The sequence below is a fragment of the Ascaphus truei genome, chromosome 1 (assembly GCF_040206685.1).
Source record: "Ascaphus truei isolate aAscTru1 chromosome 1, aAscTru1.hap1, whole genome shotgun sequence".
In the NCBI taxonomy this organism is placed as follows: domain Eukaryota; kingdom Metazoa; phylum Chordata; class Amphibia; order Anura; family Ascaphidae; genus Ascaphus; species Ascaphus truei.
In genome coordinates this window covers 451,248,888-451,263,829 of record NC_134483.1, presented here as the reverse complement: position 1 = coordinate 451,263,829, position 14,942 = coordinate 451,248,888, and the positions used below count along the sequence as shown (strand labels likewise).

The 14,942-nt window shown below is 39.8% G+C and overlaps 1 protein-coding gene across 35 annotated transcripts in view; it reads left to right on the top strand.

Annotated features, from left to right (window-relative positions):
- Positions 1–14,942, top strand: part of ANK2 (ankyrin 2) — a 613,918-nt gene that overhangs the window by 531,835 nt on the left and 67,141 nt on the right. For all 35 annotated transcript variants that reach the window (XM_075616768.1, XM_075616795.1, XM_075616740.1 and 32 more), the window contains 6 exons: positions 3,864–4,068; positions 6,430–6,526; positions 8,138–8,366; positions 9,353–9,478; positions 11,782–11,904; positions 14,187–14,219. In XM_075616768.1, the coding sequence (XP_075472883.1) occupies positions 3,864–4,068; positions 6,430–6,526; positions 8,138–8,366; positions 9,353–9,478; positions 11,782–11,904; positions 14,187–14,219 (813 nt within the window). The remainder of the gene's footprint in view (positions 1–3,863; positions 4,069–6,429; positions 6,527–8,137; positions 8,367–9,352; positions 9,479–11,781; positions 11,905–14,186; positions 14,220–14,942) is intronic.

The window sequence follows — 14,942 nt, the reverse complement described above, 5'->3', positions numbered from 1 at the left end:
CACTAATATTAAAAAGAGACTCGGTTTACTGAAAAAGTAATGTACCTTCTACTTTAATAAGTACTTTTATGATGAATCAATATTAATAATAATAATATAAATAATACATTACACACATTCTGCTTACAGTAGCTGCAAATATGAAATTGGCACAAAACTATTCACTATGTAATGTTACTATTTGTATTAGTTGTTTCTTAATTCTAATATCCACTTCTTTCATTGGAGGCTAGTTATGGACTGAGGATAGAAGACAGCAGTAACTGAGGATAGAATACAGCATTAACTGAGGATAGAAGACAGCAGTAACTGAGGATAGAAGACAGCAGTAACTGGGGATAGAAGACAGCAATAACTGAGGATAGAAGACAGCAGTAACTGAGGATAGAAGACAGCAGTAACTGAGGATAGAAGACAGCAGTAACTGAGGATAGAAGACAGCAGTAACTGAGGATAGAAGACAGCAGTAACTGGGGATAGACGACAGCAGTAACTGAGGATAGAATACAGCAGTAACAGAGGATAGACTACAGCAGTAACTGAGGATAGAAGACAGCAGTAACTGAGGATAGAAGACAGCAGTAACTGAGGATAGAAGACAGCAGTTACTGAGGATAGAAGACAGCAGTAACTGGGGATAGAAGACAGCAGTAACTGAGGATAGAAGACAGCAGTAACAGAGGATAGAAGACAGCAGTAACTGAGGATAGAAGACAGCAGTAACCGAGGATAGAAGACAGCAGTAACCGAGGATAGAAGACAGCAGTAACTGAGGATCGAAGACAGCAGTTACTGAGGATAGAAGACAGCAGTAATGGGGATAGAAGACAGCAGTAACTGGGGATAGAAGACAGCATTAACTGAGGATAGAAGACAGCAGTAACTGAGGATAGAAGACAGCGGTAACTGAGGATAGAAGACAGCGGTAACTGGGGATAGAAGACAGCAGTAACTGGGGATAGAAGACAGCAGTAACTGAGGATAGAAGACAGCAGTAACCGAGGATAGAAGACAGCAGTAACCGAGGATAGAAGACAGCAGTAACTGAGGATCGAAGACAGCAGTTACTGAGGATAGAAGACAGCAGTAATGGGGATAGAAGACAGCAGTAACTGGGGATAGAAGACAGCATTAACTGAGGATAGAAGACAGCAGTAACTGAGGATAGAAGACAGCGGTAACTGAGGATAGAAGACAGCGATAACTGGGGATAGAAGACAGCGGTAACTGAGGATAGAAGACAGCAGTAACTGAGGATAGAATAAAGCAGTAACTGAGGATAGAATAAAGCAGTAACTGAGGATAGAAGACAGCAGAAACTGAGGATAGAAGACAGCAGTAACTGAGGATAGAAGACAGCAGTAACTGGGGATAGAAGACAGCAGTAACTGGGGATAGAAGACAGCAGTAACTGAGGATAGAAGACAGCAGTAACTGAGGATAGAAGACAGCAGTAACTGAGGATAGAAGACAGCGGTAACTGGGGATAGAAGACAGCGGTAACTGAGGATAGAAGACAGCAGTAACTGAGGATAGAATAAAGCAGTAACTGAGGATAGAATAAAGCAGTAACTGAGGATAGAAGACAGCAATAACTGAGGATAGAAGACAGCAGTAACTGAGGATAGAAGACAGCTGTAACTGGGGATAGAAGACAGCAGTAACTGAGGATAGAAGACAGCGGTAACTGAGGATAGAAGACAGCGGTAACTGGGGATAGAAGACAGCAGTAACTGGGGATAGAAGACAGCAGTAACTGAGGATAGAAGACAGCAGTAACCGAGGATAGAAGACAGCAGTAACCGAGGATAGAAGACAGCAGTAACTGAGGATCGAAGACAGCAGTTACTGAGGATAGAAGACAGCAGTAATGGGGATAGAAGACAGCAGTAACTGGGGATAGAAGACAGCATTAACTGAGGATAGAAGACAGCAGTAACTGAGGATAGAAGACAGCGGTAACTGAGGATAGAAGACAGCGATAACTGGGGATAGAAGACAGCGGTAACTGAGGATAGAAGACAGCAGTAACTGAGGATAGAATAAAGCAGTAACTGAGGATAGAATAAAGCAGTAACTGAGGATAGAAGACAGCAGAAACTGAGGATAGAAGACAGCAGTAACTGAGGATAGAAGACAGCAGTAACTGGGGATAGAAGACAGCAGTAACTGGGGATAGAAGACAGCAGTAACTGAGGATAGAAGACAGCAGTAACTGAGGATAGAAGACAGCAGTAACTGAGGATAGAAGACAGCGGTAACTGGGGATAGAAGACAGCGGTAACTGAGGATAGAAGACAGCAGTAACTGAGGATAGAATAAAGCAGTAACTGAGGATAGAATAAAGCAGTAACTGAGGATAGAAGACAGCAATAACTGAGGATAGAAGACAGCAGTAACTGAGGATAGAAGACAGCTGTAACTGGGGATAGAAGACAGCAGTAACTGGGGATAGAAGACAGCAGTAACTGAGGATAGAAGACAGCAGTTACTGAGGATAGAAGACAGCAGTAACTGAGGATAGAAGACAGCAGTAACTGTTGATAGAAGACAGTAGTAACTGAGGATAGAAGACAGCAGTAACTGAGGATAGAAGACAGCAGTAACTGTTGATAGAAGACAGCAGTAACTGAGGATAGAAGACAGCAGTAACTGAGGATAGAAGACAGCAGTAACTGAGGATAGAAGACAGCAGTAACTGAGGATAGAAGACAGTAGTAACTGAGGAGAAGACAGCAGTAACTGAGGATAGAATAAAGCAGTAACTGAGGATAGAATACAGCAGTAACTGAGGATAGAATACAGCAGTAACTGGGGATAGAATAAAGCAGTAACTGAGGATAGAAGACAGCAGTAACTGAGGATCGAAGACAGCAGTAACTGGGGATAGAATAAAGCAGTAACAGAGGATAGAAGACAGCAGTAACTGAGGATAGAATACAGCAGTAACTGAGGATAGAAGACAGTAGTAACTGAGGAGAAGACAGCAGTAACTGAGGATAGAATACAGCAGTAACTGAGGATAGAAGACAGCAGTAACTGTTGATAGAAGACAGCAGTAACTGAGGATAGAAGACAGCAGTAACTGAGGATAGAAGACAGCAGTAACTGAGGATAGAATACAGCAGTAACTGAGGATAGAAGACAGTAGTAACTGAGGAGAAGACAGCAGTAACTGAGGATAGAATAAAGCAGTAACTGAGGATAGAATACAGCAGTAACTGAGGATAGAATACAGCAGTAACTGGGGATAGAATAAAGCAGTAACTGAGGATAGAAGACAGCAGTAACTGAGGATAGCAGACCGCAGTAACTGGGGATAGAATAAAGCAGTAACAGAGGATAGAAGACAGCAGTAACTGAGGATAGAATACAGCAGTAACTGAGGATAGAAGACAGTAGTAACTGAGGAGAAGACAGCAGTAACTGAGGATAGAATACAGCAGTAACTGGGGATACAATAAAGCAGTAACTGAGGATAGAAGACAGCAGTAACTGAGGATAGAATACAGCCGTAACTGAGGATAGAATACAGCAGCAGTTTAGCATCTGTGGCAATCACTCAGGGCTGAGGTATAAAGCCGTTTTTTTCCCTTTTTTTAGAAAATCACATTTTAAGAGGACTTGCTAGAACAAGTGATTTTTCTTTTTCTTTGGGGCACTTCATAAGGGTTTTTACCATTAACCATTTTTTGAATGGTTATTTGACTCTGTACTACCTCAACCAAGTTTGTTTGTGTAAGAGACTGGAGTAGGAGTGGGGACCTGCATCAGCATAGAAGCTACAGAACAAGAAAAGGGACTTACCGTGTGCAAGGAAATTCCAATCTAATCAGCTTTCTTTTCTGGTTTCATGAATTAAGGCACAGCCAATGCACAGTGAACTTGTAAAGAAGATATTAGGCAACAAAGCCACCTTTAGTCCTATTGTGACTTTAGAACCTAGAAGAAGGAAATTCCACAAGCCAATAACTATGACTATTCCTGTACCTAAAGCCTCCAGTGAGGCAATGCTGAATGGATATGGTGGTGACACCCCCACCTTACGATTACTATGCAGTATAACGGGTAAGTAGGATATTGGAGACACTTGCTTCTAACTTTTTTTCCCCAGCATACAGTAACTACATTGAAGTGTGTGCATTACTTTCAGAATGGGATTATAAAACCAAACAAATGACTTAGACCCAGATTCACAAAGCCACATAAAATCAGTTAACATAACACTGGTAACTAAGAGGAATGGATTACCACCAGATTCACTAAGCTTATTGCATGCAGAAATAACTCCCATTAAATACATCAACGATGGAGTAATTTGGTTAACTAGAGGTTTTTTTTCCTAAATAGAACTTGTGTGTGCTAATAATACTTAGCTAGAATGTCTGTGTGCAAAATAATGTTAACTGACAAGTCTTAGGATTCATTTTTCTCCTTCTCTGCATACCTAGAGATATCAGTTTGGGGGGCTTATTGTGGGTGTGTATTGTGGGAGGGGAGGTTATTACAGTATGTGTGTCTGTATTGTGGTAGGGCGATTATTGTGTCTGTGTGTGTATATTGGGGAAGGGGTTGTGTGTGTTTTGGGAAAGGAGGGGGGTAGTTATAGTGTATCTGGGTTGGGGAAGGGGAGGTTATTGTGTGTGTGTGTATTGGGGGTGGGGGTTATTGTGTTTGTGTGTGTATTGGGGAGGGGGTGTATTGTGTGTGTGTGTGTGTATTAGGGGAGGGGAATTATTGCCTGTGTGTGTGTATTGGGGAGTGGGGCTTATTGTGTGTGTGTATTGGGGGAGGGTGGTTATTGTGTGTGTTTGTGTGTGTGTGTGTGTGTGTGTGTGTGTGTGTGTGTACTGGGGAGGAGAGGTTATTGTGTGTGTATTAGGGTGGGGGGTTTGTGTGTATTGGGGGAGGGATTTTTGTATGTGATTGTATGTGTAGAGGTTTAGTGAATATGAGGAGGGGACGGGGAAGGTTATTGAGTGTGAGGAGGGGAAGGGCGTTAGTGAGTTAATAGGAGAAGGGGGCTAGTGAATGGGAGGAGGGGAGGGGTTAGTCAGTATGAGGAGGGTAGCAGTGGGAGTAGGGGAGGCAGTTAGTGAATGTGAGGAGGGGGTGAGTGTGAAGAGGAGAGGGGGTGTTATTGAGTGTGATGACGGAAGGGGGGGTTATTGAGTGTGGGGAGAAAAATACATGGGGGAGGGAGAGGATGAGAGGGGGAGTGTGAGCAGGGTGTAAGCGAGGTCATGTGTGAGAAGGGGGTGAGCGAGGTGGGGTGTGAGAAAGAGGTGTAAGAGAAAGAGGGGGGTCTTGCAAGGCCACCAACATGGGTGGCGGGGGATGTGGTAGAAACCCTCTAGTCCTGGGCCCGAGAAAGCTGTCTGCTGCCCTTGCTTGTTGTGCCAGAGATGGAGCAGAGGAGATGTGAGGGAATAGGATCAAAGGAGCAAGTTGTAGAGTGAGATGATGAGAGGAGCACGGAGACGTTATCCTCAGCCACAGGGGGAAAATGAGCTGAGGAATTTAGGAATGCAAGGGGAGCTAGTTTGTGCATTTGGAGCCTAACATGAAGAGATGTCATATCTGATGGACTCAATCTTATCTGTGAAGTTGGTGGCAAGGTCTTGGACTGTGTGGATGAAAGGGGGGGCAGGTGTAGTTGGGCAGAGAAGGGAGTTAAAGATGAATATGATTAGAGGACAGAGTTAGGGTTAGGGTTAGAGTTTGTATGAGTGAAGGGAAGTGGGTTTGTTTGGCAAGGGAATTGTTGTAGGATGAGAGTATGAATATATAGTGGAGGAAATCATCTTCTGAACGTGATTTGCGTCAGAAACTTTCAGCCATGCTGTACCAATATATATTTCCTTAAAAAGATAAAATAGAAAACTTCTAGCTGTCCGTTTTTGAGATATAGGACCTGAAATATAATAAAGGTAGGAACATTTACTGGTGTTTTTGCTCTTAACATTTTCATATTTTTGTTTCACAATTATTATTTTTTTTAATTATGGGGAAAAAATATATAATTTTTTTTAATTCGTTCTATTTTTTCAAAATTTACACTTTTTTTTTCAAAAACTCGCTATTTTTAACAAAAAGATTTATAATTTTATTTTTTAAAAATGCATACACAAAAATTAAACAACATCAAAAATCTGAGCAGTTTTGACTTGGAAATTCATTTTGAAGCTTTACTCAGAGTTTGAATCGAAGGTCAAATTCTCAAACTACTGGACTCGAAATTAGAATTGTCCGTCGAATCCACAAGGTTCAGATTTCAAACCCGTGAAAGTCCCCACCCTTAATGATAAGCTTTACTTAGATAGAAGCTATCAATCAACAGTAGCATTAGATACTCTGGCCAGCAACATTGAGTGTGTGTTTGTTGTCCTTCTGACTTTGATGGGGTTCACATTTTTTTTATTACTTCAGGTGGTACAACTCCTGCCCAATGGGAAGATATCACAGGGACAACACCTCTTACATTCATTAATGAATGTGTCTCTTTTACCACAAACGTATCTGCCAGGTAAAGTAACAACATAAAACTGTATAGATTAGAATGAATGTTTGCTTTAAATTACAGTGTATATTTGTTTTTCATCTAAATATATTGATACAATTTGTTAAGATTACATAAGTAATTAAAGAAAGGGAGACGAAGAATGGAGGATGAGAGCAGATAACTAACTATGTTGGCAAAATTGTGGTACAGGTTATGATAAATGAGGCAGCTAAAGGCATATCTGAAAGATATATACAGACATAGCTGGCGTTATCGCAATTGTTGTTGGCGCGCCAGCGGGTGCAATAACTCATAAGCCACCAATACCCCTTTTTGCACAGAGCTAATAGCTACACAATGGTGTCTGCTCTCTGACTCATTGTGTCGCCCCCTGCTACAACACACCAGCATGAGTAATAGTGGCTGCTACATCTGCATGTAATTATGTCCACATTTCAAAAAGAGGATACACTCCTTTCTCCAATAAATGTTTAACCAAAGAAAGTACCCATGCAAACCATAAAAAGTGCTAAATTATATTGTATAATTCCTTCTTTTGGCAAACCAAATGTAATGTACAGTAATGCCTGTTTAAGTGCCATACACTTACCAACCAACAGTATATACAGCAGCTTCTCACCTAAAATGCCATTGATGTACAGTAATTATCCTTCTTCTTTGACTGTGTTTTACTGTACACTCTATGGTTTCTTTGAAGTTCATGTGCATGTACTGTATGCTGATTTATTTAAAGATTTAGATCTGGAGAAGATACCAGCCAGTGCAAAAATACTGTCAGATTTACTAATTGAAATCATAACAATTTTAGTACTGAAACAGTGTGCATTTTGTAAAATTCGGAAATCTCAAGCTCTGTGCCATTAACATTTAAGGAACCACAATATTAACATGGATTTGCAGATTCATGGGTTTTTAAACAAATCTGACTCTGCAGCTACAGTATTTATTTATTCATTCATTACTCAAAAAATTTCTTATAAATATTATGGAATAGTCAGTTCAAATATTAATCTCCCAGAATCTGTAGCTAATCGAACTACTGGTCTTTTAATAGTTAGAAACTTTAATACTGAACCTAAGTAAAATTACATTTTGAGTTTCCCTTGTTGTGAAATAAAATGTTCCTGTTATAATTAAAATATTTAACGTAGGTTAAAATTGAATAAGTATGCATCAAATTGTATGAGCTTATTTATTCAGCTCTTTATAGTGGAATAGATACACTTAATGGAAATCTTGCAAAATTGAAGGGAAATATGAAAATAATAATTATATTTTTGCTTAAAGAAGCTCCTACATATACTAATGGTAAGACAGAAAATCAACTCTTTAATTGCACCGAATGTCAATGTTCCTGTTGTCATGCAAAATGATAGAAATAGATGAAGCAGGCTAAATATTGATATTATTATGCACCCTGACTATAGCCTGTGTTAGGTATGCCAATACAGCACATTATTACACTTTGCTCTGATAAGTAGTCATATTGAAGTAATTCATACTCAACAAGAAAATATATCAAATATTTCCGTGTGAGACATTATTAGCGAGCTGTCATTTTCTTTCTTTATACTCTGGCCTCTTGGATGGTACATTTTCAATATTCCTCTGCAGGTTCTGGTTAATAGACTGTCGACAAATCCAAGAGTCTGTTACTTTTGCCAGCCAGGTGTACCGAGAAATTATATGTGTGCCGTATATGGCCAAATTTGTTGTGTTTGCCAAATCCCACGATCCCATCGAAGCCCGTCTGCGATGCTTTTGCATGACCGATGACAAGGTGGACAAGACCCTGGAACAGCAGGAGAACTTTGCAGAGGTGGCTAGAAGCAGAGATGTAGAGGTACAGTACTACATACAAAATTGGTGTGCTGGTTTTTTTTTTTTTTTTTTTATAATTTGCCTCAATAATATAATACGTCTCTTAACTATATATGTTTTCAAATATACAAGAAAAGTGCTTTTATGAAGATATGCAGGGGGGCCCTTCATGCAGCACTGATGAGAAAAAGTAGGGAAAGGACGTAAGAATCTATGGCAGTGGTTCCAAGCTTTTATTGGTGTAGGAACCCTGTAATTATATTGTTAGATTCTGCAGAACCCCAACCCTCTCTAATAGTGCATCTGAGATCAGATACATTGTAAGGAACCCCAACCCTCTCTAATAGCGCTACTGAGATCAGATGCATTGCAACTGACACCAATCCTATCTAATAGTGCGTCTGAGACCAGATACATTGTAAGGAACCCCAATCTTCTCTAAAAGCAAGTATGATATCAGATGCATTGTAAGGAACCCCAACCTTCTGTAATAGCGCGACTGAGATCAGATGCATTGTAAGTAACCCCAATCCTCTCTAATAGCGCATCTGAGGACTAAGGAACCTCAACTCTCTTCTCTAATAGCACGTCTGAGATCAGCTGCATTTTAAGGAACCTCAACTGTTTCAAATAGCGCACCTGAGATCAGATGCATTGTACTGTAAATGATTCTGTATTTGGTACAATTTTCAAATGATCTGAAAATGTCAGGGTATCCTTTGGGGATATCCACCGAACCCTGGTTGAAAAACACAGATCCATGGTAATATCTCTAAAATGTAGGTTAATATTAATTCAATTAGTCTTTCTGTGCAACACGTGTTTCTTCTAATTATAAGTAGGGCCCACTGATGTAATGTTTAGAGCTAACATTGAACTCCACAATTTTTCCTCTATTATTCGGAAATAGACTGTATTGTGTAAACTATTGAATTTGTTTCTTATTGAAATAGCTCCGTGAATGCATTGGTATCAATGTACCATTCCTGTCTCCTGTATCCCATCTAGGTACTGGAAGGCAAACCAATCTACGTAGACTGTTTTGGCAACTTGATACCACTAACAAAGAGTGGTCAGCACCACATATTTAGTTTCTACGCCTTTAAGGAAAATAGACTTCCATTGTTTGTCAAGGTAATCCACAAATGATGAATGCATCTTAATTTTGTTTATTGTGCGTAAATGCACCTGGTCAATCACCCGGAGGTACTAAGGTTACATTGTGTCTCTATATGTGCCACATACAGTAAATAGGCAAACAGCTCATTCCATAGTTAAATATTACCATGAGAAGGCAAAACCCAGACACGTTATAAACCATATTTACTAGGCAATGCTAATCCATAAGACACCTTCCGGTGCCAAGAGACACTTTACAGCACATTAAAGTGAACTTTGTTGTCTTATGACACAACGCTGCTTAGTAAAGATGCCCGTTTTTATTTTCTGTTGCTATAATGATCCAAACTTTGGAGGAGTTTGCACCTAGGCATATGAATATATAATTATTATTGAAAAATTGGGTAGAACCCCAGCACTCAATGAACACACTACTCAGTGAGGATTTTGAAGAAAGCAATACTTTAGTGTAGTTGCTATCTAGTAAGTTCTACCCATTTTTTGCATATTTGATTATTATTTGGGACCCGAGGGTGGTCTTTGATCCTGCGCACCGCCCATAATTTGAAATCGATAGATGCTATGTGGAGTGCTTTCTTAACTATTTTATATATAATTATTATTGTTTATTATAAAGCTCCACCATATTCCGCAGCGCGGTACAATGGGAGCAGGGGGGTACAGAAATTTGATCATTACGTAAAACAGAGTTACATACAAATACAAATAAGGACAAACCTGCAGAAACTGATACAGAAGATAATGACAGCGCTGCTGCTGAGAGCTTACAGTCTAGAGGGAATGAGGGACAAGGTAAAGTGGCTGCTCATTCTGGGACAGAGTATACCTCAGGATGGAGTATGTCCAGCCAGACAGCTGATCCCATTAAGGTTTGAGTGTTAGGATGTCAGGGGGTGTTAGATTGGGTTGAGTTTGGTCCAGCTGCACAACTGGGGTTGGAGGGGGGAGTTGGATCTTAGAGGTTTGCCAGATAGGCTTCATTAATAAGGTGAATTTACAGGGAGTTTTTGAATGTCTGAAAGCAGGGGGAGAGTCTGATGGTGCGTAGTAGGGAATTGGGTGGTAGGGTGCAGCATGGGAGAAGTCTTGTAGGTGGGAGTCTGTAATTAGTAAGAGTGTTCACAGATAATTGCAGTATAATTAAAGGATTTTGGACACAAAAGAAATACAGGTACAGTATCCGCGTTAGAAAGTAATTACTGTGAAGCAATTTGGGCACAGCTCGTCAACTGTAGCAGTGAAGATTATTATCTGAGATATTAATCTGAGATCTGATGACAAAAATTAGATTCGATATTACAGTATTTGACTAGAATGTACATGTTTCTGGATAATGGCTTAATGCTCTTTATTCCTGAATACTCCCATAGCTGTATTGTATATCATGAGAAACAAGTTATTTGAGATTATATGGAATTTTCTTATTCTTATCATTTTAAAGATGGGTGACTGGAATATTCTTGTATACAAATTCAGTAAGTGTTCTATTACTTGTTTTGTGATGAGCTGTTTCTGGGGTGCGTGTTTTCTGTTACTGCTTATTCTACTTATTCCCAATGGATATTGCTTGTATACGAGTCATCGGCAAACTTTAAAATAGGCCTTTACAGGCATTTTAAGATGAAGTCTGTACAAAAAGTTTTAAAGAAAAACACTTGAGAAAGTGCTTTTAATTTAATCTTAGAAAAAAAAAACACGTTACATAGGTACTGCATGCAATAAACCCAGTTTTGCTCATAAAAAGAAATAAGAGTCATTTCTTACATGGAAAACATACAAGCAGATATCTCTGATAACCTACAACATAGAAGAAGAATATTACGATTCAATGTACAGAACATGTATGGTATAAGGCAAAAAGCAAGTCTCTAAACAAGGGGTTTGGATTATACCTTTGGGAGATTGAGGTGAACTAATTTTGTTGGTTCAATTTTAAACATACCTGTACAATGAATGCAAAATACCTATTAATCTCCAGTGTATAAAATGCAATATAACCACTGCTGGAAAACTGAAGATAACCCACTGTCCTTTGCATTTTAGTATGGTGATCTATACTGTAGGTTTCATTACTACTCTCTATTATGCAAATGGAATGGGAGAATGTAATTCTGCTATATTTTATACAGTATATGATCTTTTAGTTTGTGCAAAATTCCAAGAAAATGTATCTAGACAACAAATGTGTCATTTGTATGTGTTGGTACTTTCCAGAGCAGAAGCGGGGCGCTAACATATTTTACCAGTAGAGGTCCTTATAATGCCACCAATATAATCTTTTCTACTTTGCACGTTAGGTACGAGATACCACTCAGGAACCTTGTGGACGCCTATCTTTTATGAAGGAGCCAAAATCTACACGAGGCCTTGTACATCAAGCCATTTGTAATCTGAATATCACATTGCCATTATACAATAAGGTAAGCTGTTTTGCAGCTATTTATTTTCTGATGGCTCGGAAAATGGTCAATAGACTTTTTTGAGATTAGAAAAAGTCTCACTTGTTTTTGTGTGTGTGTTTTCCTTTTTCTAATTTCTCGATTTTTAAAAGTATTGATAAAGCTCACAGTGTTATACAGAATTCATAGTCACTATGGATCTCTAAATTGGTTGCCCATGACCAGAAGAAGCTGACACAGGCCCTCAATTTGAATAATGAATTTCTTTATACTTTTTCTACCCATGTTATCCCATTAACCTCCGGCTTTTCAAATGACACGTTGTCATTTTTAATATGCCACGATCATTTGCACAGATAGCTTCTCAGCTCATCTATGGACCCTTACAACTCAGATTATATTGAGCATACATCTATTGATTTGAAGCTGTACTCTTCATGTATTGTGTATCAATCACAAGGTGTCATGTAGAGAAAATGTCACTGCACACACGCCAAATATAATTTAAAAAAAATAAGATGCTGTAAGTAGTAGGGCAATTAATAATTTCACAGAAGTCTTAGGGGGAGATTAACAATGAATGGGTGGGTTCATGGTACGGGTTCGAGCAGCAGTTCTCCCCAGAAGCTTACAGTATATACTATAAGTTTAAGACACATAATGTAAGTATCTTGCCCCTGAGCATGTCCATCTCTCTTAGTGTAAAAGATCATGATACTAGCTTCTGGGGTTAGCATGGTAACCTTTACAATGCACCTAGGGGAGAACTCAATAATAACTTTACGGACACAAAATATTTTAAACGCCTATAACAGCGTTGGAAAGGGCAAAAAAAAAAGACATCAATCGGTGCAGATTGCTGCTTTACCACACTGGCATGTTAACTGCCATTCGAGTCCATATCCGGTAACGTGAGATTGCAGTGCGTTAACCCAAACTGTAAGTTAGTGAATCTCTCCCCAAATGAGTTCTTTCTGTGTATAGGGGAATCACAGGTTGTGATGCCCATTAATGGATCTACATGAGAGTTTTTCATAGAGGAAATTATAATTTGCAGAACTTTCAAAATCTCATACTGTTGGTCTTTTATTTAATTGTAGATTAGATAGAAGCTTGTAATTGTAGTTTTTGTTTTTAAATGAAATGTGTAATTAAGTTGGTTTATCAACCTCTTAGGCTATGTCAGGGTAGGGCAATCTTTTTTCTCAGCGCCCCCCTGCCGGCTGTCCCCTCTCTCCACGCCCCCCCCCCCTTACCTTGGCTTCGACGTCAGTTGACGCCGCGTTGCCAACGCGTCTCCAGAAGCAAGGTAAGTGCAGTTTACAAAGGCCTTTGCCGCTTCCCCGGTACTTAATGTAAGTGCCTTCGGGGAGCTTGCCGGGCCTCTGTAAACCCTGCGCCCCCCGCAGACAATCTTGCGCCCCCCCCAGTTTGGGCACCTGGGCTGTTATGAAATGATCATTAACCACCTGCATTACTTTGTGACCAAACAGACTTAAGCTATTTGTTACATACGATAGACTTTATTCTGCACCCAGGCTGTCTCTGAGCCCACACACCAATACAGGGTTGCCACCTCTCCGGGTTTGACCTGTAGACTATGGGTTTTGGCCACGTATCTCTGGGTTACGGGTTTACCTTTGTAAACCTCCGGGTGGCGGCGTCTCCTGGAGTCCTCCGGCATCCTTGGCGTCCTCCTGGCATCTCCCCCTGCAACTTCTGTAAATATGGCTGCGCCGCGTTGCTATGACAATGATAATCCTAAATGCCGTCACAGCATCACGTGATGCCCTGTTGATACAACAACAGGACGCTACGTGACATCACACTGCACGACATTGCCATGACAACGTGGCACCTCGGTGCCATCAGGCGTCCCGTTGTCATGGCAACTTGATGTCACGTAGCTTCGTGGCAACGCGGCCCCATTTGATGCTGCGCAGCCATATTGACAGGAGTTGCAAGGGGAGATGCTGGGAGAATGTCGGAAAGATGCCACAGGACGCCGGGAGACGCCGCCGCTGAATTTAAGCGCTACATGTAAAAATTGTATCTCCGGCTTAGCCTTGAGTAGAAGGTGGCAACCCTGCACACCATCAATCTGTTATAATACTGTATCTAGGTCATACTGAAGCTTGTTTGTGTGCATGACAGGAGTATAAATAATTGAATGTCTTATGTCTGAGCTATGCAAAATTATAGAAATGTGTTTCTTCGTTTCTAACGAACCTCTTTTTTTTTTTAAAATGGTCTATTCCTGTTCCCTCTTTATATTTCTTTCCCCTGGCATCTTGTGGTGAAAGGAGTCTGAATCAGACCAAGAACTTGAGGAAGAGGTAATTTCTTCAACACTAATTCATTTAATTACAGTTATGCCCACTCTTTATCCTGTGGTTATAATAGTTTCTTTTTAACTCGTTTTGTAAATTAAAAAAATAATATACAGCCTTATTTACTGTTTAGACGCTGAGGGGAGTTGGATGCTGATGCTAATACTTTCATTATGTAGTTATCTAGGAAAAAACCTTCTTCATTGACTTAATGGGTGTTGATGTCGATAAAGTTTGTCAAGTTCCCATATAAAATTGAATGAATCTTTCCAAGCAATATGAAAATTAAAGATCACCGAGGAAAACATGTCCAGTTTATTCAATACGGCTGATTTATGGAGAGATTAAGCAAAATGATTACAGTAGCAGCATTACAGCTACCTCGGATGTAAAAACACAGTGTAATGTTACATGCTCACATCAGTGGCAGTAGGTGTGGGTCAAAGTACAGTATCTTAAAATTAACCTACTAAGCAAAACATTGGGATATATTCTGAAAGTTGCTGAGGTGCATCATTCTGGTGGCATTTTCATTGGCCCTATTCATAGATAATACAAAATTAGATATACCAAAACAGGAAAGGCAAGTTGCCATTGCGAATAACATAAGGATAACATTCAAAAAGATAAAATAGGAAATCTGACATCCATTTATATTAAGATACACTTTCATTTAGTGGTTTTGAGGATAACTGAATCCCCATGTGTGAAACGTATCAGTATTTATAC